The 23,289-nt window shown below is 47.2% G+C and overlaps 1 protein-coding gene across 3 annotated transcripts in view; it reads right to left on the reverse strand.

The window, feature by feature from the left end:
* The window catches only part of LOC118227401 (dmX-like protein 2), a 40,486-nt gene that overhangs the window by 8,758 nt on the left and 8,439 nt on the right, over positions 1-23,289 (reverse strand). For all 3 annotated transcript variants that reach the window (XM_035417811.1, XM_035417809.1, XM_035417812.1), the window contains exons 7-34: positions 22,689-22,861; positions 22,168-22,348; positions 21,483-21,657; positions 20,952-21,158; positions 20,437-20,699; positions 19,407-20,112; positions 18,963-19,084; positions 18,769-18,858; positions 18,547-18,652; positions 18,149-18,268; positions 16,366-16,596; positions 14,285-15,952; positions 13,256-13,366; positions 12,659-12,828; positions 12,319-12,416; positions 11,292-11,457; positions 9,875-10,139; positions 8,835-9,595; positions 7,837-8,130; positions 7,342-7,533; positions 7,051-7,127; positions 6,820-6,950; positions 5,596-5,844; positions 2,374-2,558; positions 1,792-1,925; positions 1,395-1,480; positions 1,064-1,265; positions 838-955 (exon numbers count right to left, since the gene is read on the reverse strand). In XM_035417811.1, the coding sequence (XP_035273702.1) occupies positions 838-955; positions 1,064-1,265; positions 1,395-1,480; positions 1,792-1,925; positions 2,374-2,558; positions 5,596-5,844; positions 6,820-6,950; positions 7,051-7,127; positions 7,342-7,533; positions 7,837-8,130; positions 8,835-9,595; positions 9,875-10,139; positions 11,292-11,457; positions 12,319-12,416; positions 12,659-12,828; positions 13,256-13,366; positions 14,285-15,952; positions 16,366-16,596; positions 18,149-18,268; positions 18,547-18,652; positions 18,769-18,858; positions 18,963-19,084; positions 19,407-20,112; positions 20,437-20,699; positions 20,952-21,158; positions 21,483-21,657; positions 22,168-22,348; positions 22,689-22,861 (7,281 nt within the window). The remainder of the gene's footprint in view (positions 1-837; positions 956-1,063; positions 1,266-1,394; positions 1,481-1,791; positions 1,926-2,373; positions 2,559-5,595; positions 5,845-6,819; positions 6,951-7,050; positions 7,128-7,341; positions 7,534-7,836; positions 8,131-8,834; positions 9,596-9,874; positions 10,140-11,291; positions 11,458-12,318; positions 12,417-12,658; positions 12,829-13,255; positions 13,367-14,284; positions 15,953-16,365; positions 16,597-18,148; positions 18,269-18,546; positions 18,653-18,768; positions 18,859-18,962; positions 19,085-19,406; positions 20,113-20,436; positions 20,700-20,951; positions 21,159-21,482; positions 21,658-22,167; positions 22,349-22,688; positions 22,862-23,289) is intronic.

Below are 23,289 nucleotides of genomic sequence, written 5' to 3' on the forward strand. Positions count from 1 at the left end.
CCACAAATTTTCTTTTATTGGTTATGCCACAACTATTCCCACCAAGCAATACAGCCCGTCTGGCCTCTTCCTCTGTAACGAGCGTCTAATTTTACACTCCGTGAATTTTCTCTTTGTTGCTTTGCGGTCTGACTTCTCCACTCTCCCTCCACTGGAACGGAAAGCTGATTTATATGCATATCATATTCACAATGGGCATTAACCGTAATGGGTGTTAACCATTTATGGTTTTTAAGTTGTGGGAGTTAACGGGGCGAGATACTAGGCCCGTGCACGTACGCAAAGTTTCAAGCAGATTGCGAGTTTCAAACAGAAAAATTGTGCGCACTTAAATAAGCGTACGCACGGATCTACAAATCAGGATATCTCTGACCGTATGCCCTTTTCTTCTTTTGTGTGTATGCAGCATTTTAGTACGAGATCTATGCAGAGTTTTATAAATGTGGCCCCTGGTCTGCACAGGATAAGGTTTTATTACTACATTAAGTACTGGCTATGCCGCATGCCTCTATTAAATCTATCCAACATGCACCTTCCTAGACAGCAAGAGTAGAATTTAATGTTGTGTCGTCTCATTTTTTACAAAACATTAAACACTCAGCCATCAATGGAGTAAACAAATACATTTGCAAGGAACAAACATGCTTTAAATTCATAGATGAAATGATAAAGCACATTTCCCTGGGTTTCAAGAAAGGTTAAAGTCTCTGAACACAACCATGTCGGAACAATACAAATGAAAGCAACTGAATGGCAACCGGCGAATGCTTATTTGGGTGGGAGTCATGTGCAAAATGAGTCAGACAGGTAAGTTCAGGTTTGATTTTGCGCCTTTACCTCACTCTGCTTCCTCTTCTTGGTGAAAATGTAGCGAATCAGAGTCTCCTGCAGAATTTCCTGTTTGACCAGAAAGTGCCACAGCCGCCTCACAGGAAATGATAGGTGATTCTTTGTCCTGTGTCAGCAACGCAAACACGCTAACATTAGCACACAGCGCACAACCATTAACATGGCATGTGCTGGCTCTTGGGCCCTTTCTAGGGGAGGCGACAGTGCGACCTACTTGAAGGGCGTGTTCTCAGGCTCCAGCATGGCTTTGTGCCTCAGGATGGCTGGGCCTCCCCCTGTGCCGAGGTCAGCGGGGTAGGTGTGTATGTAGTTGGGCGGAGGGCCATCAAACTTGTTCATCTTCTCCAGCAGTATCTGCTCCCAATTTTCCATCGTCTTCACCACCGCATTCACCAATGGGGAGGTGACTGGCAAATCTGAAATTCACAGGGCAGAGGCAAATGAGAAAAAAAAAGTGTCCATACTGCAGATATACAGGATGAGAATACCCGAGAAGCCAGACAGAGGAGAAGGTGGCACACTACCAACTAATGAAGGAACAATACCTGGAAAATCCAGCCCTGTGAGAGGGAGGAAGCCCTTGACATTGTGGAGAGCCAACTTGACCATAACCAGACGTATGAGTGCCCAACTACAGGGAAGGAAAAAGAAAGAGAACGCTATGTGAAAAATCTACTTGCCAAATCCCTGTGCTCATGGCCCGCTAAATCCAAAACCTGATCTAGAGCATATCTGCTATCCCCATCACATCCTTCCTGAAACCAACCAATCATTGCACTTTCTGCAATTCCAGTCACTGTTATGTATTACAGCGCAATGCTCACCAAGGGGAAAACAAGACAGACAGAGGAGCTAGTACAGCTAGCTACATACACAACTAAAGCAGATAAAAAATGTGCTAGAGGACTGTGGGGAGGAAGAGGAGAATAACGTGCCACGGACCTGTATGAATTCGGATCGCTGTGCTCCGTGACCTGGGTGTCAGAGAAGAAGGCGTCATCATCATCCTCGTCGTCGCTAGGCCCACTCTCGTCCGAGTCGTACAGGGCTCCACTATCTGAGAGAGGCAGGAAGGGCTGTGGGAGACACAACGGCAAGCCTGGTCAGGATAACCAAAAACGATTAGACATTACGACCATTATCATTAGCATAACTGTAAATGCAGATTAACAGACTGTTTTATGAGAACGCTACATTAGAAATTGCTCTGGGCAGTAGCTAAAATGACGAGCTTACAGTATACGGGCCAAACGGCCTTCTCTTACCATCAGAAAACATGATATTGATATTATGCCGCTACCTCACAGCTAAACTAATTTAGATGGAAGAAAGACAGACCCAGTAACAGGAGCTTCAGTCACTCTTGGGGAGACATAACAGCGAAAAGATTTTAAAAGGTTTCTTTTAAAACAATATTTACATTTACACTTCCATTTCACTCAAGAGTGGCTGAAGTTCTTGTACTATGCTCCAGTAATAAATCATTCTCATGTTGCTGTTAAAGGACCAGGACCCCTCCCATACTTTGGCCACAAAGTAGTCCCACATGCTGAGCTCTGGCGGGATGAACTTCTCCCTGTACATGGGTCTCTCCGCTGGGACGGGCGGGGGCGTGGCCGGCGTCTCCTTCACGGGCCGTCCAGGAACCAGCATGCGCATGTTAAACCTGCGGCGGTGCTTGTCTACGTCCTCCGCTGGGGGTGGGGGCGCTACAGGCGGCAGGGGGGATATCATTATTATTACTTCACTGCAGGGCAGTATGGCTATGGTTAAGGATGGAGGGGGAGAGACGGAAAAATATTAAAACTAATATAGAATGAAAAATGACAAGGCAAGGAGGAAATGATAGTATTATGAGAAAGAGAGAGAGAGAGAGAGAAAGAGAGAGAGAGATAAGAGCATTATTAAGGAGACAGAGGGGGGAAGATAAGAGAATAGGACTATTACTGGGGGAGGGAAGAGGGCGGACATACCTAATAAGGGAGAGAGATAGTGAGAGAGTAAAGAGCATTGAAAAGGGAGGGGGAAAATATGTTTGTTACTAAGGTGGAAGAGAAAGAGGAGAACGATTATAACAGTATAACATAAAACAATTATCATGAAATACAGGGGGAATATAAAAATGTTATTAAAGAGTAGCAAGCTACAGAGAGGAGAGATAGAGGGAAAGTGAGTGCGTAACCAAGAGAAGTGAAGGAAGGAGTGTCCGTGAAACAGAAAGAAGGACAGATAGAGGGAAGAAGAGAATGACAATGCCCAAATTTAGTAAACAAAGGTTTGACTTCTGACACAAACAAACGTGCGCCCAAACAGAATGACTGGTTGCCTCTGGAATGGAAGCTCATTTGGAAAGCATAGTCAGAGGCCATAAACATTTAGTAGAAGCGGCATTTATAATGAGAAAGAGGAACCGCTCAGCTTTCATCATCGTCTGGGGCTTGAATGGGGGGCGGGGGGGGGGGGGGGGGGCAAGCAGGGAGGGGGTAGAAAATAAATGAGTCATACTTACAAAACAAATGAGCATGATATTCAGAGTGTTTCTTGTTAATTGCACATACTCATTCAGCCCAGGAATGCACGCTTGCCTTTGAATACTTCCTAATTTCGTCATCAACATTTTTGGACTGAATTACTTGGTGAAAGGTAACAGTGCGCCAAATCACGTCATCTTCAACGAAAGCTGTCAGTTTCTCTGCATGGTACCCCTTTCCTGAAGAACTCTTCATAATTTATGAGAAAACACCAATTAAGATTTCTTGCCCTGAAGGGTGAGTCAGAGTTTTCTCCATTGATCTTCTACAGTAGGAGCTGGCACGGCACAAAGGTGGAGACCACATGCAAACTCACACACGTATACACAAACCTTCACTGATATCCTGGGTGACTATCTCAGGAACCACTGTGGCCAACCATCACAGTCAGAGACAAAACAGAATGAAAATCCAAAGGATTACACATACACACACATGAACACACCACTGGACATGATCAGCACTTGCACAAAAGGATGATAACTGCCATACATATAAATATTGCACCGTGGAAAAAATGGTTTCTAAAATGATAACAAAATAATTTGTTGATGGATCAACTTGGCAGAGTAAATGTACTGTCGTTTTTTGCGCTAAACAGCAAATGAATCATTCAGATAAACTCCCTGTCTAAGTTGAACAGTGTCACAACCAACAATGTGATCTTCAGAACATCTAAAGCTATTGTAGGCTAAGTAAATAGTAACCATGGTAAAACGCTGCTATCAGTGCTCTATAATAGGAAGAGGGGATGTGAGGTTGTGGCAGATTGGCCAAAGGGACAGAAGCATCGAGGGTGATCATGCGCTTATGACTGGGGCTGTTGGCTCTTCAAGGGTTTATGAAACAATTTCTTAAAGCCTTTCAGCAGAGTCTCAATTCTCTACAGTGCTGAAGGGCAGAACATTAACATTTAGACGGATAATTCCCATCAACTGCTTGACATTTATATTTGGGTTCATCTGGGATCCAGCTTTAAAACACAAACACAAGGCTTCCCGGGCACAAAGAGAGCTGTGAGGGAGGCAGTGTCACAAGAACACGAAAAGGTCTTATGCAAACCGAAAATTCAAAACAACCGTGACAAAAATCATCCTTTTGTGCAGTGTGCTCATTATGCTAAAATATTCTGTGTGCACCGCCTGCAATGTCCACAGCCTTGTGAAACATTGAAAGCTCTTTGTGGTACAAACGATAGAAATCTCATGCAAGATTTCAACTGAGCCATCAGCCAAATTTGTACCAGCATCACATCCCCAGCCAGTGGCTGGAACCACAGACATTGAAATGTAATGTCTAAGGGTCCAAGCATGGGACCTTGCTAACACACAACCGTGCTATTGCATTACACTGCTAATTTTCAACTCACTGACAACCACTTGTCCACACGGAAAAGATTTTCATGAACACTGCCTCGCAATCCCGGCTGTTTTAAGCAGTGACATGACTGCAGCACTACCAAATGGCAATTTCACCTCAGATGGCTAGCAGTAAACACTGAGATGATCAATGTGAGTCAGCCCAGCATCGTGCTGCGACTATGCGCAACCATAATGGGCTGGTGATCTCATTTAAGCCACTTACTAACGGGGCTATAATCTATTTTTGTAATGCTCAGCTACAGACATGTCAAACACAGTTAAAATGACAAAATAAAGAATGACAGTGGAACGTATACCTGATTTAGACCCAGAAGGCTGCTCTCCCCGACCTTCTGAATCCACATTAAGTTTAACGGCTGCATTTCCGACAAATGAGCACAATGAAACGTAAGAGGCAAAAAAACCAAATCTCAAAACAGCGGACTTAAACACAGCAAAAACACAGCAACACAAAAGAAAAGCAAGGACAAACACAAAAGCCCTTTTCTTTTCTTAATAAAAGAAAGGGATTTTTCCCCCCTACCAACCTCAGAAAGACAGGTTCCATTTCCATGAAATACAGAGAGAACCAGAAAGTAAATTTCATGGGGCGAGAGAAAAGTGCACTGCAACCCAGTATGTCATTACTCACGACCGGGCGGAAAGTCAGTGATTTCGCTGACGCCCGTGGGGGCAATCAGAGGGGCCTGCTGCTCGCTGGGAGCAGGCGTGCTTTGCTCAGTGCCCTCTGTCTGAACTGCCTCAGCTGTGAGACGCAAAGATCGGGTTACACCGTCCCTGGAACAGACTCCTAACAAAGCACACATGAGCCAGGGCACACACAGTCGCAGTACCTGGCGCGGCCTCCGGGGGGCGCTTGGGTCTGATGATTAGCTTGGCCCCTCCCCCGAACACGGCGGCCCACATGCGGGTGTTGAGGGGGTGGGCGGCCAGTCGGAAGAGCTCGTTGCTGGAGAGCGTGCCCAGGCCGTGGATGAGCAGGCTGAGGTAGACCGCCACCACCGCCTCGCACAGCATCACATTCAGCTTGGGCTGGTCCTCTCCCTGCGCCGACGCCACCAGGCTGATGAGGGAGGACACACCTGTGGACACACACGCAGGCGCGCACACACACACACACACACACACACACACACACACACAAAACAACAAGACCAGGTTAAAACCTAGTTTATGGCTGGACCTAACACACGTGATCCGGCCGACCAATGGTCTAACTTCATAACTCGGCCGACCAATGGTGTGACTTCATCACTCACTCAGTCACTCAGTCACAGACATCCACTGTTGCGGTCCAGCCAAAAACATCTATTAAACAAAACACACCTAAAACAAACAGTAATTTCTCACATTCTGTGAACCAAGAACTATTGTTTCTCTACCTACTGCAGGCAACATAAAGCATCGCTTTCATCAAGATGTCTTAACACAGTCCAGTCTGCTCCAATCCTTTCTTCACACTAGAACATCATTTTCTTGACCCTTTTGACCCTACAATGGGACATTAACTACACTGGGGCAATATACTACATAAGGCACTCACCAAATGTGTTAAATCTCTCTGGCTTTTTCTTTCTATTATATCAATTAGATGACACAAGGGACACTACGTATATAGTTTTGGCTTAGTTTAAACCATTATTTTTTTTTACTGTTAACACTCTATGGTTCAGTTGGACACTGTACATTTATGCCTATGAATATATGTTTTCTTGACATACCTTGCAAATAACATTCAATAAAAAAATACAATTATTTGAACAGTATCCGAATAAATTCAAACATAATTTGTATGACATATTTCAGCGATGCAGGCTTTCATTTAATGTCGTGACTGCAGGCAACACTGCCCTTAATACTAAGCACCATCTGGCGCTATTTGGTTGCTTTTCACACCGCAGTAGCCAGCACGGAAAAATGGCAAGCGCTAATTCACAGTGACGTCCGTGCACACTGAGTCAGCGCGAGCTGTAACGCACGGCGATCTCAAAGGCAGAGCTGCCCCACTGGACGGAATCCGGGGGAAAAGAAGGGGTGCACGGCGGTGGGCCCCACACCTGGCCAGAGCGCGGGGGAGGAGCTGGGCGTGGCGTGCTCCTCGATGCTCTCTGTGCGCAGTCTCCGCCTCTCGCTCAGCAGCAGGCCCTGGTACACCATCCCAGTGAACTGATTGGCTTCTGCGTGGCTGCTGCAGACACAGGGGGGGAGGGGGGGGTGAAGCGCAGATGTAAGTGTGTTTGACAGATGAGCAGGGATGAGTTCAGCGTGTGTGTCTCTTTGGGGGGTACCTGTAACTGTGGCTGTCACACAGGGCCTGATAGATGCACGCAGACAGGGAGGCAGCGAGGGTGTGCAGAGAGTTGACCTGCACCAGAAAAACATTTCAGTCAGAGAAATTATTCACCGAAGCGTTGCCTGACAACTCAGCGAACGGTGTCCGTTATGACAAAGACACCCCCAAATTCCAAAATTTCACATGCGTTTCTTGGCAATACGAAACAGAAAAAGACAAGACTGTGACAATCTGAAAGAAAATGACAGCATATTCATTAGGGCTCTGGTCTTAATTAGTAAATTACCCGGTCGTCGATGATGTTGGGGTGCGGTGGCGTTTCCATCTGCACGATGGTGAAGAGGATGTCGTGGATGTGGTTGCTGAGGTGCAGGACGGGGTTGGCGATGACGGTCTTGGTGGCCGCGATGCTGGCAGAGAGCAGGGGAAGCGTGGTGGGCAGGGGGAGGGGAGACTGCAGCTGCTTCACCGTCGTCTCCTGATTTAGGGTAAAGTACGAGGGAAAAATAACTCCACAATGAAAAAAGAAAACATGAATCCAAAAGTGTAGGTCAAATCTAATTTATAGAAGCAAAGACCCATGGGACGATCAAGACCCTCTCACTTCTGACTCCTGTACTGTCTTCAGACAGTTAGTAAAATTGCCTGTTCTTGCCATCAAAGAACAGTATGCTCATTTAACATACAAAATATAGCAGTGCTAATTAAACTCAACAAAACGTGCAGCGATGGCGAAATGCTTACTGCTTGCTAGCACCGACGCTGATGTTAGACCACTGACCTGCTGGGACTCCTGCAACAGGAATATGAGCTCCATCCTGACGGAGGTGACGCCTCCACCCTTGGCCCCGTGCAGGCTGCAGTAGCTGAGGAAGACGCGGAGCAGGGCCTGGTTCTTCCTCAGCCAGGCCTTGCGCCTCTCGGCGTGCTGCTGCTTGGCCTGAAGCCGGCGGCGTTCCAGCTGGTGGCGCTCGTAGGCCCCGGCGTCCGTCCTGCTGAAGGCCTCATCCAGGTCCGCCAGGCCCTCGCCTTCCTTCCACTTCTCCAGCTCGCTGGACGCCTCCTGGCCCTCCACCTTGCACAGGGACGCGACAGACTTCTCTGAATTTCACTCATCCTCACAGACTTCTACCCAACCATGGCAACACTGACAATAGCAAAGTTACTAGTGTGTTAATGCTTTTCCTACTTTTTGTCCCCAAATTCGGAATGCTGAATCGTATGTTAATCAGTGCTCATTGCCGCAACCTCCGCTATCAATTTAGGAGAGTGCAGACAATCATGTGCTGTTGTCCGTGATGCAAACTGACATTCCGGCCAACTGAAACCCTCCTATCCCTAGATGGCTAAAGCCAACTGCACTATGCCCTGTGGGTCTGGCAAACACAGCCCAAAAGGATATGGACCGGATTTGATACCAGACCATAGTATTCCATACATATAACTGAAAAGTTCTTTAACAAGATGACCACCCAGCAGCCCCCCCCAAATTACCTGAACCGGTTTTTTTTTAAATTACAAGACAAAGATACACTAAGTTGACCAAGTCAACAGATATTACAACTGTGGACACAACTTCAAGGCTCAAACTACTCAGCCTCACCCAAAGGTCTGTACTGTGGTCATTCTGTAGATCACCATTTTACGTAATTAATCACACCATTCCAAAGTTAATTTTCTGCCTGTTAGGCACAAACTAGTACCTTGAGTCTCATACATTAGTTAATTTGTCATTTTAAATAGCTGAATGTAAATTTTAGAAGTGAGTGACCTGCCTACCTTGTAGTTGCAGATCTTGTGCATGGCTCCGATCTCCTTCTCCAGCCAGTTGTAGAGCTGGAACCTCAGCTTCCCGCCATCCACCTCATAGCCTGTCGCCAGCGTCCGAAGCTCAGTCATAAGAATCTTCAGGCAGGCCCGGAACTTGAGCTGCTCGGCGATCACGTCCACCTCCGACTCCCCGGCTGAGTCCTCCCTCTGCAGGCCGGGTGTCCCAGCGTGCGCCGGAAGATCCTTCTTCTCCTCGACCTTTGGAGTCATCATCAGCCCCCCGTCCTCTTCCTCATCTTCGTCCTCGTCCTTGTTGTCCCCCCAGTCCAGCTGCAGGCCGTCGTCTTCGGTCTTGAGCAACGGCTGACTCCAGTCCGTCCCCGCGGCGGGGGAGTCGGTGCCGCCACCGCCGCCCCAGTCCAGGTCAGCGGCCTTCCCGCCGTTCTCCTGGGGCCGCGAGGAGCCGATGTTGACCATGGAGGAGTCTTTGCTCAAGGACGACCCCGCCTTCTTCGTGACTTTGGGCAGCTTAGAGAGGACCTCCAGAGCCAGCACAGGGCAGCCCACTTTGAAGTGGGCGTTGGCAGTGGTGAAAAAGAGCTTCCGCTCGATCAGGTTGATCTCGTCGACGCCGCTCTTCTCAGAGGTCAGGCCCAGTGTGGCCAAGGTGCCTTCTGGGGAGGCGAAGTGACGGCGGATTATCAAGGGGTGTGTCCGCAGGTAGTTGTAGAAGCTGAAGACCACAGGGTTGCAGGATTTCACCATTACATCTGCAAAGAAAACCAGCTTGTTTAAGGGAAACCACTGTACATGACTACTACAGAGCATTATATGTTCATAACAATAAACAGATGCTGCATGTAAATAATCTAATTTACTGATATCAACAAATTTGAACTCACATACCCATAATATACTTAAAGATCAAAATCAGTATACAAAAAAAGCAATCTTAAAACAGTACCCAATACTAAGCGCTTAAATGGGGGACTGTTGAGAAAATACCCTGAACATTACTTATTAAATGTCAGAAATCAGATGCTGCTCACCGGGATTTTCATCATCTTCCTTTGGTATCTGTTCCAGTAGAGTATCCAGGGCCTGGGTGTAGTCCTTCATTATCCAGAATGCAATGCTGCGCAGGAAGGGGTCAGGGTGCAGCTTGGTGCAAGTGAATCCGGACCCATCCCTCTGGCAACCGAGCACTCTCTCGTACAGTATCCCCTTGCAGGTGGAGGAGCTCTCATAGTCTGACTCATAAAGGCGAGCCACTATCATGGCCAGCTGAATGTCTTCCATTTTCTCAAGGCAGACCTACAATATGCAAGGGTGCAAAGGATTATGGGGATATCTGTTTTTAATTTACGGATTTATATTTTTATGTCACGTTTTAAGGCACATTCAAATATCCTGAAAACTGACCCAGCAAAAACATGATCACAGTACCCAAACTAAACCGATAAATGTCATAACCAGACATTTGACTTCAATTCCTAAAACACATTTCTTGCCAGTTTTCCACTAGAAAAATCTTTAACCTTAAAATTTCTAAATGAATATAACAGACACGCAGGAAATATAATCTAAAAGACCTTAATCTAAAAGACCAAAGAACCAATGACTTCTGACGTGTAGAGTATTATTACATCTAAAATATATATACAGTTAAATGCAAGTATTTGGACAGTGGCTCAATTTTTGACGTTTTGTACTCCAGCACACTAGATTTGAAAAAAGAGGCCTGTCCGACATATTAGAAACACCCTTCAGGATGCAGACATGGATGTGTCGGTGACTAAGTCCGCAGAAGACTTCACGAACAGAACCAGGCCAAGGCATTCACCTGATCAGAATCAATTTGAAAATGCGTTTCATATGCTGAAGAGAAAATTTAAGTCAATTTTCCTGCCAGAACAAGCAGGAGCTGAATACAGCAGCAGTACAGGCCTGACAGAGCATCACCAGTGATGATACTCAGCGCCTGGAGATGTCTATGGGTCACAGACTTCAAGCAACCATTGCAAGCAAAGGATATGCGACAAAGTACTAAACATGACTGCTTTTATTTACATAACATTAATAATTCCCAACATTATGGTACCCTGAAATTGGGCTATGTACAAAAATGCTGTAATTTCTACATGGTGAACAAATACTCTTAAATACCCTTAAGGCTGAGAATCAGCACTTCAACCACATGTGAATTGATTGACTACATATGCAAAACTGTGGAGTAGAGCCAAATCAAGTAAAATATGTCCTTGTTCCAAACATTATGGAGCTCACTGAATACACACACACACACACACACACATATGTATATATATATATATATATATATATATATATATATATATATATATATACATATATATACATATATATATATACATATATATACCCATCACACAGCTTTTGGATGCTGTGAAAGCTTCAAAACATGATCAAATAAGCAAGAATAAGAACCTCAATGGCATCTTTGAGGGAGCCTGCCAGAAGGAAAAAGCCGGCAGACTGCTCAAATCGCTGTTTCCCCAGCAGAGAAAAGGCATTTTTCAAAGCTGCCTTCCGCCATCGATCTTCTGAGAAGTTATGACTGAAGAACTGGGTCATCTTCTCATCATGCTGGGACCTGGAAAAAGAAATGTGTAGAAACAGGGAGAAAAAGAAAAAAAAGAAGGTAATACATCCACATCAAATGTGTCAGTGAATATTTAGAGCAGCTGAAAACCTGTACAGTGTGTGTGTGGTCTGTAGTCTCAGGCTTTAACAGTAAAATGGCCATAATGACCCATCAAAAATGGATGAATGCAGTCATACCCAGTGTAGCTGGTGTGAGCAGTGTGTTTGATTAACTGAGTAGGAGAGCAGTGTGTTTGATTAACTGAGTAGGAGAGCAGTGTGTTTGATTAACTGAGTAGGAGAGCAGTGTGTTTGATTAACTGAGTAGGAGAGCAGTGTGTTTGATTAACTGAGTAGGAGAGCAGTGTGTTTGATTAACTGAGTAGGAGAGCAGTGTGTCTGATTAACTGAGTAGGAGAGCAGTGTGTTTGATTAACTGAGTAGGAGAGCAGCGTGTTTGATTAACTGAGTAGGAGAGCAGTGTGTTTGATTAACTGAGTAGGAGAGCAGTGTGTTTGATTAACTGAGTAGGAGAGCAGTGTGTTTGATTAACTGAGTAGGAGAGCAGTGTGTTTGATTAACTGAGTAGGAGAGCAGTGTGTCTGATTAACTGAGTAGGAGAGCAGTGTGTTTGATTAACTGAGTAGGAGAGCAGTGTGTCTGATTAACTGAGTAGGAGAGCAGTGTGTTTGATTAACTGAGTAGGAGAGCAGTGTGTTTGATTAACTGAGTAGGAGAGCAGTGTGTTTGATTAACTGAGTAGGAGAGCAGTGTGTTTGATTAACTGAGTAGGAGAGCAGTGTGTTTGATTAACTGAGTAGGAGAGCAGTGTGTTTGACTAACTGAGTAGGAGAGCAGTGTGTTTGACTACCTGAATAGCCCCCAGAGAACAGCTTTTTTCTTCATTGCCAGGTAGAAGAGAGCTGCGTCTAACGGATCGTTGTTCCTCTGAAACGCAGCTTTTCCAACCTACAGCAGAGCAGTGAGAGGGGTTGGTATAACACAGGGAAAGAACAGAGCCTTCCACACTACAGTCAGCGCACAGCCAGTCAGCAGCTCTATGTCATGCGTTTGGCAGACTGTCAGGCGGGTTGACAATAAAACACATTGATCTTGGGGGGTAGACGGCTCGTAAAAGAATCTGGCGCTGTGCTACGCAGCGTGGTGGTACAGATTTGGAGTAAGCGTGGGGGGGGGGGGTAAGAGCGCACCTTCTCCATCATCCTGCGCAGCGTGTTGATGTTGCGCACCCACCAGCCCACCCCCAGGGCTCGGAGCTCGGACCACTGCGGGTCACCCCTCTGCATGGCCGGGATCATGTTCAGCAGCTCCTCCTCCGCCTCGGAGTGGAAGGCCCAGGCAAAGTGGCATGTGGACAGGCCTGTGGATGCGAAGCACACACACACCAACACAATACAAAGAAACACACACACACACACACAACCACAGCCATACAAACACCCATAAGCATTGCGCACATATACCCACACAGCCATAAGCATCACATACCGAATCACTTCACATACATGGTGCTTCACCATTAGGTGAAGCATGCTTCATAAACCCTGGAATAATTTAAAAATTTCAGTTCATGGGAAGTGCACTTCACTGAATTACACTACTGCAGATGCTAATAATGGAATAATGGATTATGGACATGCCATTAGAAACTAGTAGAACTGATTATACACTATGCACATATACAGTATGTGTGTGTACTGTATATATAGCCTAAGTGCATAATATATTATTAACGCTATGCAGTAAATTAATATAGTTTCCATTTCCAGATTGTTGAGTCACTGTACCTTGGTGCAGAAGCTGCATTCTGTACAGCGGGGGTAAGGAGGTCAGCAGGCAGGTGTGCAGGCGCATGGCCAGCAAGTACCTCAGCCCACACTCATCCAGCGCTTCACCCCCTAAACACAAACACACACAGAGGAACAATCAGACCAGGGAGAGGAGACAGGGGCAGGCTGGCAACTACCCTCGACAGTACTCCCCCTCCTCCCGCACTCAAGCACACACAAATGGCCTGACTGGGTTCCCCCTAAGGACGTTTGCTCTATTTCAGCTGTCACGCAAACCTCTCCTCCCCAGGGGCCTGCCTGGCCCTGATTAAAGTATGAATGCGTCCAATCCTAGTCCTGCCATTCATGCAAATTGCAGCATGGAAACCCAACGAATGGCTCATTTACCGTTCACGTGGCGATCGATACACTTTTCCACTGACAAAGCTTAAAAGATGAGCGGAGCAGTAATACTCACAGCCATGTGAAACCAAACGCACCAAAGCGGGGCTGTGGGTGACGTGACTAATGTGTCAGATAGCTGTAATCATTTTGCTGTATGGTCAAGTGTGAAATATTAATTAAAAAAATAAAAATACATTCGAAATTCATTTACACCTAAAAATAATTGGGAATTATGGGCAGCCTTAACACCAGGGATACATCAGTATAGACTCAACTGACGCGGCCATCTCTGACCTACTCTAAACTCACATCAATGTGCTAAAAGCCTGAAGCACTTTGCTAAGGTCCGTTCTACACATCTTACTAAATAAACCTCATCTACCCTCCAGGCGACAAGAGAAAAGAGGCCTTGTTCAGTTGACCCAGTAGTTAGCGTGAGTATTGCACTGAATGAACAAGGCAAGAATGAAAATAGACTGTCGCTTCACGTCCCACGGTTCAAACAGGATTTCTCAAGCGGAATTTAACGGCGCATGCATTCTTTAACACAAACTAGAGAATTCACCATCAAACCCTTCTTTGCCTTGGCAAGAGACCGAGGCTGTTAATAACTCAGCTGTGCAGCAGCGGGACCCCACTCACCGATGTACTGCTTGTCCATGCCAGAGCTGACCTCGGCGCTGGTGGTGGCCACGGTGTCGGCCAGCGCCACCAGGAACATCTGCTCCAGACGCGTGAGGCCGGGCAGGCTGGAGTGCATCAGGTGGCTGGACAGCACCTGGGCGTGCTCGGGGCCAAAGTAGGTGGGGCCGTACTGCGACAGGTTGATGACGCGCGACCTCTTCTCCTTCTTCTCGGCGGCGAAGCTGACGAAGTCGTCGGTCGTCACCGCCGGGACCTGGAAGAGGTTGGCGTACTGGTCCTCGCCTGGCTTCTGGTCCTCGCCCTCGCCGCCCTTGGCGGCCTCCTCGCCGCCCTTGTAGGACGTGTCCAGGTCGGCGGACAGCAGGGCGTACAGGGGCAGAGGGGGGATGGAGTTGATCTCCGTGTAGTCGCGGCCGCCGTCCCGGCCGGCCAGGATGGTGTCCTTGGCCGTGCTCCCGCTTACGCTGATGGTCCTGGACAGGTGGCGCCTGGCGCCCCCTTCCCCGGCCTCCACGTCCCTCACCACCGCCACCTCCCCGGCGATGCACTTGACCAGGTGGGACAGGATGGCCTTGGCCCGCCGCACCTTCCCCAGGTCCATGAGCTCCAGCAGCTGGGTGGGGTGGTACTGGGGCAGGGTCGGGGAGAGCGAGTGCGCCGCCTCGAACAGGCCTCCGTCCTGGAGCACGGCGGGAGCCCGGAAGGCCTCGTCCATGGCCGGGCTCCCCTCGAATACGCTCTTGGACCTGACCCGGGACTCGAGGGCCGCGGAGACGCTTTGGCCCACCGCGCTTTCCGAAGGGGACTGGCCGTCTCCCTCCGGGTCGGCGGGCTTCTTGTCCTGCTTCCACTGGGCGTAGACGTGCATCTCGCAGTCCATCCCCACCACCAGGATCCCGTCTCTCACCCAGGACAGGGACACGGGCAGGGACGGGGTGCCGTCCACCGAGGAGACCAGGTCCACGGACCTCAGGAGGACCCACCTGGACCTGATCCCCTGCTTGATGCTGCCCCCCAGGGGCAGGGTGATGACGGCCATGCCGTCCTTGCTGCTGGTCTGCTCGGTCACGATGCCGGAGATGCGGCCGTACATCAGTATGTTGGAGCCCACGCCCACAGTGAGGATGTGAGACCCGTCCTCTTTGGACAGCCAGTCCAGGTGGACGAAATGCTTGATGTTGGGGCTGTCCTTGTTCGTGAACAGGTCAGACTTGCTGTAGACAAACAGGTTGCTGTCCACGCTGACCCTGGTGTCCAGCACATTGGCCACTTTGGTGAAGTCGTCCAGGTTGATGGTTTGCTCCAGCACCCACTCCGACCCTCCCGTGGACTCGCACTCGTAGATGGACACGTGCATGGAGAACTCCTTGGACGTCAAGCCGTTGCTAGGCGACAGCTGCTTGAAGGAGATGGCCAGCCGGCCCGTGTAGGAGCAGCTAACAGCCACCGGGCGGCCAGGCACACACACGGCACTGTCGTTGTCCTCCTCCTCGTTCATCAGGGCCCAGTGCTCCCAGCGATACGTCCGCCCCTCCTCGGGGTCGAAGGCGCCCAGGTCAACTTCCACGCCACATCGCCAGAATCTGACCTTACTGTCTGAGCAGGTGGTCACTATCAGGTATGGAGCCAGGCAGACTGGGTAGATTGAAGAGGAGCTAAGGTGCCCTTCAAATAATAAGAATAACATGTTCAGTTTATGCAATAAATCATTTGATTTGATTCATACCACAAAGGCAAACACATGATGAGGTTTCATTCTGATCCTTCAATAACTTGCAGACTGAACAGAGAGAACAGAAAGCCAGGACTGATAACACATCCTCTAACAGTGTCCATTAAAAAAAATGGCTGCTGAACTTCAGTCCTGTATATACTGATTGCTCATGCAGAACCACAGCGGGTAATAGCTTTGAGCAAAAATTAAATCTTGCATCTCTATTCTTTGGCTGACAAGGTGAATCTATTATGGAAGCTGACTATTATCATATTATACAGTAACCAGATTAATTAAGGCCCAAGCAAACTTGTTGTTCGAGGGTTCGGGGCATGCATGAAAACAAATGTGACCTGTGGCCTACCCGCTGAGGGCGTCGCCCGGATGACCTCCACCCCGATGGGGAGATCCAGGCGCTGGCTGTACACCAGCCTGGAGCTCAGGATGAGCTTGCTGGCCGACAGCAGGTTGGCGGTGGAAGAGGAACGGGGGAGGGGGCTGTGTCCAGGGGAGACCTCCGGGGAGGACTCGGCGTTCCCATACTGCACTGGGACCATCAGCTGGTTCTGAAAGCCCTGAGCTGGCTGAGTGTTCTCTGCATTCCCCCACAAAAAAACCCCAAAACATCTTTAAATATAAAAACGTGCATGGGACAACGTCAGAGCAGAAGTACTCTAGTAATTTATTCCGTGAAGACACGTTCATTTCTTCTGTTTGTTTCCCATTTGATAACCAGCACGGCATATGGCAGCTCATTTATCTACACAGCAAAGCCGCACATCCCAAACAATAGCGATTACAGCAGCATTGGAAATCAATAAGAATTAAAATGGGACAGCTGAACCAGAGTGGCAAGACAAAGGCAGTAGCACTAAAATCACACACACACACACACACACACACAATATACACTGCCACACATTTTATTTTATTTTTAAAGATCAGACAGTCTGTGCTCCTGATGCATAGTGCACTTTATTCAGATGGGTAAAGCAGAGAAGGCAAGTACAGATAAAGATGTGATCAAGGCACAGAAAGTTTCGTCAGGGAATCACATTTCCAACTACACAGGGATTATAATAGGGGTAGAGAATCGGCTGTCCCATGAACTGGATCACATGGTCCCCCAGCATTCAAAATGGAAAGTTTTCGTGTTTAAAATTTAAATATTAATTTATGTACGCATTCATAAATTAAAATTAATTTATGCATGCATTCATTTGCATAATAAATAGCCACACTCAAATGCATAGGTACTACAATCTTTAGCACTGACAAATATTCGCATTGGCTAGAAAACCAGAAAACCCTGTAAAACTGGCTGAGGGTATGTTTGCATTCTTGCATGCCATCAGATTGCATAAGATTTCACAGGAACGGCGCAACAGTTTCCAGTGTGTGTTCGGATGGAAGCCCATAGCTATTATACTGTACTTTTATACGGCGTCACACTTCAATAGGCCATCCAAGTTCTAGTTTTCAGTAGACAGTTTACTTTGTCTTGTGGGGTACTGTAAATTTGTTGAATAAATTTTTGGTCCCTTTTGATTGTTAGCAGCCAGTTTGCAATGTTTTAATGTGTTCTGGGACGGCAGCCCCAGCCAGTGACTCTGTCTAATACTGCAGTGCACTGATGAGACTGCGCACACCCAGCTTCATTTCCTCTTATTATGAAAAGTCAGCCGTGATTTATGTAACAGGAGAAGGGGAAATCGATCATCACCGCCCTGCTCCTTTTTAAACATAAGACGGCGGTGTGTGACACTGCTGCGGCGTGCGTCTGATATACAGTATATTCATGATTTATGCATGATATATTTGCAGTTATAACAAGTGCTAGTTTCAAATATGCCAGCTTGCATAATGTTGAATTTCGTAAATCTGAAAGACTCAATGTCATGAATTAATGATGTAAGGGACATTATTTGCACACTGCCTTTGTCCAGTCAACATGCAGACAATCTTTATCTGCTTGTTACAAGAGTTTGTCTACCTGTGTACCAGAAACCTGCACTAGCATTTTTATATAAAATAAATTGGGAAACCAGATTTCAGTAGCTATATTCCAGAGAAATTAGAAATAAAGCAGAGTCATTGGATGATATGAGGTTACCGTGGTTACTAGAGAAGAAGCATGTGATACATACCCACACAGGCTTGAACGGATTTTAAGTGCAGGTGCCACATTTGCAGAACAGAGTTTCTGTTTTCATCCTTCTCAATAACCACCAGAAAGAACTTTTCAGAGAAGGGTGGAGCATTATACTCTGAAGAAACACAAAATAAATATGAATGCATCTGCAACTACTGGATGACAATAAAACTGACAATAAAATAGCTCGATATTGCGTATAGATGATACAGTGCATATATTAATTGGTCATTCTTCAGCTATAGTACCCAGAGTCTATAAGAAAACAAAAATGCATTAAAAATGCAAAAACAAAAATGCACTGAAATGCACTCAAATGTGAGCATGTAGCTCAGTAACTCTACAACATTAATTTTAAATGAATTGAAAAACATCTGCACAAATCCCTCCTACCCTCAGAGGAGGGGAGTTGGTGCATTTCAGGGAAGTCGTCATGCGGCTTGTAGCCCAGGATGAAGTCCTCCTGGAACACGTGGAGCAGCTGTGTGTTGGACCCACACTGCGCAGAGAGAAGGGGGGATAAATCTTTGGGCCCCGGTGTTTATTCAATGCAAAGGATAAACCATTCATTCTAAATTCTAAGTATTCCAGACCAAGATCAAGGCTCCCCCTCACCTGGTTTGTAATAACGTCAAGTTCGATGATGCACCCTGGTCGGGCAGTGGACTGCTGACTCACGATGTTGAAAACTTCGCCGACGAGTTTCTGTTGCCAAAGACGGATGCGTCATTACAGGCCAGCTTAGCTTTTTACATTAAGTAGATTGAGACAGAAAATGAGCAGCCTGCTGGCAGAACGCTTTGACTTACAGAGGTCTCTGGGTCGGACAACTCATCCAGCAGCTTCCGGGCGTCCACCACAGCCTGGTACAGCCTCAGGTTTTTCCCGTCGGAGGCCACGAAGCACGCACTCGCTGAATTACAGTACGTACCTGGCAGAGGCGATTTTTGCATATTATTAAAATGCAAATCTACATCAAAAAATGAGTCTCCCTGCTGCTGTGCCTCAGAAGATTTGCAAAGATTTTCAATCCAGTCATACATTAGGCTGACAGCCTGTATTATGCCACCCCATAACCCCACCAAATCTATTTAAAGCTATAATTAAAACCATTTATAAATGAAGGGTAGAGTACAAGTGACAGGCCGTATTAAGTCAGTAATGGTCTATTTAATACAGATGAAGCAAAGCAAAGAGAAACAAAGTAGCTTCATACGGACGGTCTCCATTTTAAACACAGAGAGCTCTCTCACCGAGGACGTAGCTGGGGATGAGCGTGGGCAGCCAGGCCACGTTGGAGAAGGCGGAGGTGTGGAGCGAGTTGATCCGGGCCAGCTCCGACACGCCCCCGGTGCAGGACAGCGGCCCGATGTGGTCCACGCGCCACAGGATGAGCTCGCTGTAGATGGCGTTGGGGTCGTGGAAGGTGCGCGTGGCGGCGTTCTTCAGCTGCTTCCTGGGGAAGCTCTTCTGGTGCTGGACGGCCCTCAGGACGCTCTTCTCCTGCTCCGAGTCCCAGCCGCTGTCGGCCTGGGGCGTGTGCAGGGCGTTGTGGTGCGAGGAGGTCAGCAGGAGGGGCAGCACCGTGTGGCACGCCAGGTCGTTCAGGTGGAAGCGGTGGCCGCAGTAGCGGAACTTGTGGGAGACGGTGAGCACCGAGGAGAAGGCCGACTTCTCGGCGAAGGTGACGGCCCACTGGTTGAGGGAGCCATCGATGTGCTTGGACACCATCATGACGGCCGGGCCGATGATGGCGGCCAGAGAGTGGGCGGCGGAGCCGGAGCCCAGGCCCGCGGAGGCCGAGGCGCTCAGGGGAACGCCCGGGGCTTTGGCCTTCTGGTCCGGAGCGCCGGCGGACTGGCGCTCGGCGAACGTGCAGGCGTACATCATGATGTTCTTGCTCAGGGAGTTGGCATCTCCAGTCGGGAAAGCCACAGGAATCTGGGAGGAAAAGGACACCTGGAGAGAAATTAAAAAAAACATTCCCGGTGAACCACTGCGATTGGGATTAGTTGCCAATTGGCGGCCTATTATCACTCAGCTGGGTGCTAAACACTGGTGATGTGTGGTATGAGTCAATCTCTCACTCCCTCACGTTGTTTTGATATTCTTGATATTTGTGAAAATGCTTTGTGCAGCCACTCATTACCATTAGCACTGTCATTTTCTCAACAAACAAATATCAAATTTTGTGAAACTGCTACACAAATTACTTAAGAATAAACATATGAACTCAAATTTACACCACTTCAAAATGTCGTTTTTGCTGGCAGAGGGCCTAACCTGGACTTGTCGGAATATCCCCGGGATGAATTCGTCGAGGTACTTCACGTGCCACACCAGAAAGGACCCGTCGGCAGGGTGGATGGTGAACAGCATGTCGGGGCTCTTGTTCCACTCGAGAGTGAGGGTCTCCATCTTGCGGTCCAGCAGCATGGAGGGCAGAGGGACGCTGCTGCTGGAGCCGGGCGAGGAGGCCTTGGTGCTCCCCTCCTGCTCTCCCTCCTCGTGCTCCGATGACCCCTTGTCCGACATCTCGTCCAGATCTGCAACCGTGAAAATACCCGTCGCTTGACAAATGCACGTTGTTGCAATACGTTGATGTCAACAGGGAGCTAACAATTGCAAAATGTCAATGCTTGCATAAATTTGACTCAAAGATAATGTGCCATAGGATTCAGTTTAAATAATCACAAATTAAAATTAGTAATGGTTATATCTGTTGATTGATTTAATTGCCATCAGTTTGAAATCAGGTTCAAATTATACACTGTGAGAACTCCTGGTGGGGGTGTTACCAAAGTCGAACTTCATGGGCGATCCCTCCTGGTCGAACTCCTCCGGGCCGTGCTCCAGGTGCTGCTCGGAGATCTTCCGCAGCTGCTGCATGAACAGGTCCATGGAGGTGGTGAAGCTCAGGTCTTTGTTGTTGAGCCAGTGAACAACGAACCCCCCGCTGGCCTCATCCACGGAGAACGCCGCCCCAGCCAGCGCAGATGGAATATCTGGAGGGGCGCAAAAGGCTGTGATGTCATCGCGCTATTATGAGCACTAATAACCTCGAATGAAGACGAGATAAAGGGAACCTCCAGTGGAGAAAAACAGGCTCCAATCACATATCATTTGTATTTAGGCCACAGAAAGAGTTACTTGGCATGGAGGGCTAGAATCTATTTATTTGGATCCAACTAGCACAGCAGCTGCCTTTTGAAAAGCAAAATCCTCGAAATGAATTTGCTAGAACAAACCACACAGATGGTGACTTGTCTATCCTGACGGAAGGGGTAAATTTCCATCGTGGACGCAGATATAGAGCGGCTCCCCGTTACCTGTGCTGGGGTTGATGCTGGCGGAGATGTGGAAGTGACAGAGGGCACTAGCGTGGTGAGAGATGTGCCTGTGGACCTCCTGTGAGCCCAGCTGGCTGGGAAGCAGCTCGGTCTGAGACGCCAGGGCCGAGGACCTCCTCCTGCCTCGCCGCAGGTGCTTCAGGTGGTGGATCGACTGGGAAAGTCAAAACAATGCAACTTATATGACGAGGCTAAATAACAAGTTCAAGACCATGGAATCCTTCATTTAAAACTGCACGAGTGATCATATTATATAAAATACAACAAGTTATAGACATAAAACAGTATAAATCACCACATTCAAAATGTACTGCATTTTTATACGATTGTGTGGATAAATACTCAATTCTGATTGGTTGACAGCTGTGCATTGCATTTGTGCCCTATATGTAGCGGCTCAGCTTTCAGATGTGATCACCACCCTGTCATGCCATATATTCTTTTATATGCACAGCATGTCATGGTTTATATCATATATATATATATATATATATATATATATATATATATATATATATATATATATATAAAACACACAGACACAGACACACAGACTTTTACATTAAATTTAATATTTGAATATTTGAAACCCAGAAAATTCTACACTTGTTCACTTGTCTTAGCCCTTTGGTCTTTGCCAATTCATGGCAGAGGTTGGCTTTACCTCCAGGGCATGCTGGATCTTATCCTTCTGGCCCCCCATGTTGGGCAGACTGCTGCTGAAGCTGGTGCTGTTCTCTGAGATCTGGCCCCCCAGGAGGCTGTCCTCAGGGAGCAGCGTCTCTGACCACACCCGGCAGATCCCGTCCTGACACGAGGTGAGCAGCGCGTTGCACACCGAGCCCCTGTTTGCGTGTGCACAGCCATGAACATATGGATGCACACAAGCACGCATAGACATGAACGCACACACAGACACACGGGCACGCACGGATTCACACATGCACACACGCACACAAACAGGCACATACATACCCACAGACATACCAAGTAGAACATGGAAACAAAACTAGCTTACCACATATATATTTAAAAAAAAAAAATATATATATATATAATGTATCATATAGTATTTTAACAATACAAATTAACAAATGCAACACAATGAGAATGACATAATCGCAGTCTAGGAGATCCCTTACAATTGACTTAAAGACTGGAAAACTAAAGCAAAGCTGTACTTACTTGGGCATGTACTTGCTGGTCTTCCTCCAGGAAAACCCTGTGACAGCACGGGGATGTGCCAGATACACAAACGAGAAGTGGACCGGAGGGGCCTTCTTGTCCGGAAGGTCCGGGATCACCACAGCAGACTTCCAGCCCGTGGTGGGATACCACACCTTCAGCAGGCAGTCATCCTGTGTGAAAACAAACAAGGAGCTTAGGTTAGGCCTGTGGTGAAAACATCTCTATGTACCGCTGGCCTGCATCCAATTAAATTAAATAGGATACTGGTTTAAAGCTTCAACAGTAGATAGTTTTAAAAATAAGGTAAGGGTAAGCAACAGATTCAAATACTAAAAAAGTTACAAAATGTTTTCTAAACTTCCCTTCCTGGTGTGTTCATTGCTCTGTGGTTTAACTGTATTGCATTGGCAATTTCAACAAGACATACTTCTATATTTAAACCATAATACAGTTTTGAAGTTCAGTATTAAAACTAATGCCATTGAATCACTAAACAAATACCTATATTGTCCAAAATGAGGAAATAAGGGCTTTTCAGAAGCCAAGGTTGAGGTTGTAACTGCATAGAAAAGACATGATGAGTTGCTAAATATCCTAC

The sequence above is a fragment of the Anguilla anguilla genome, chromosome 5 (genome assembly GCF_013347855.1).
Source record: "Anguilla anguilla isolate fAngAng1 chromosome 5, fAngAng1.pri, whole genome shotgun sequence".
NCBI lineage: Eukaryota > Metazoa > Chordata > Actinopteri > Anguilliformes > Anguillidae > Anguilla > Anguilla anguilla.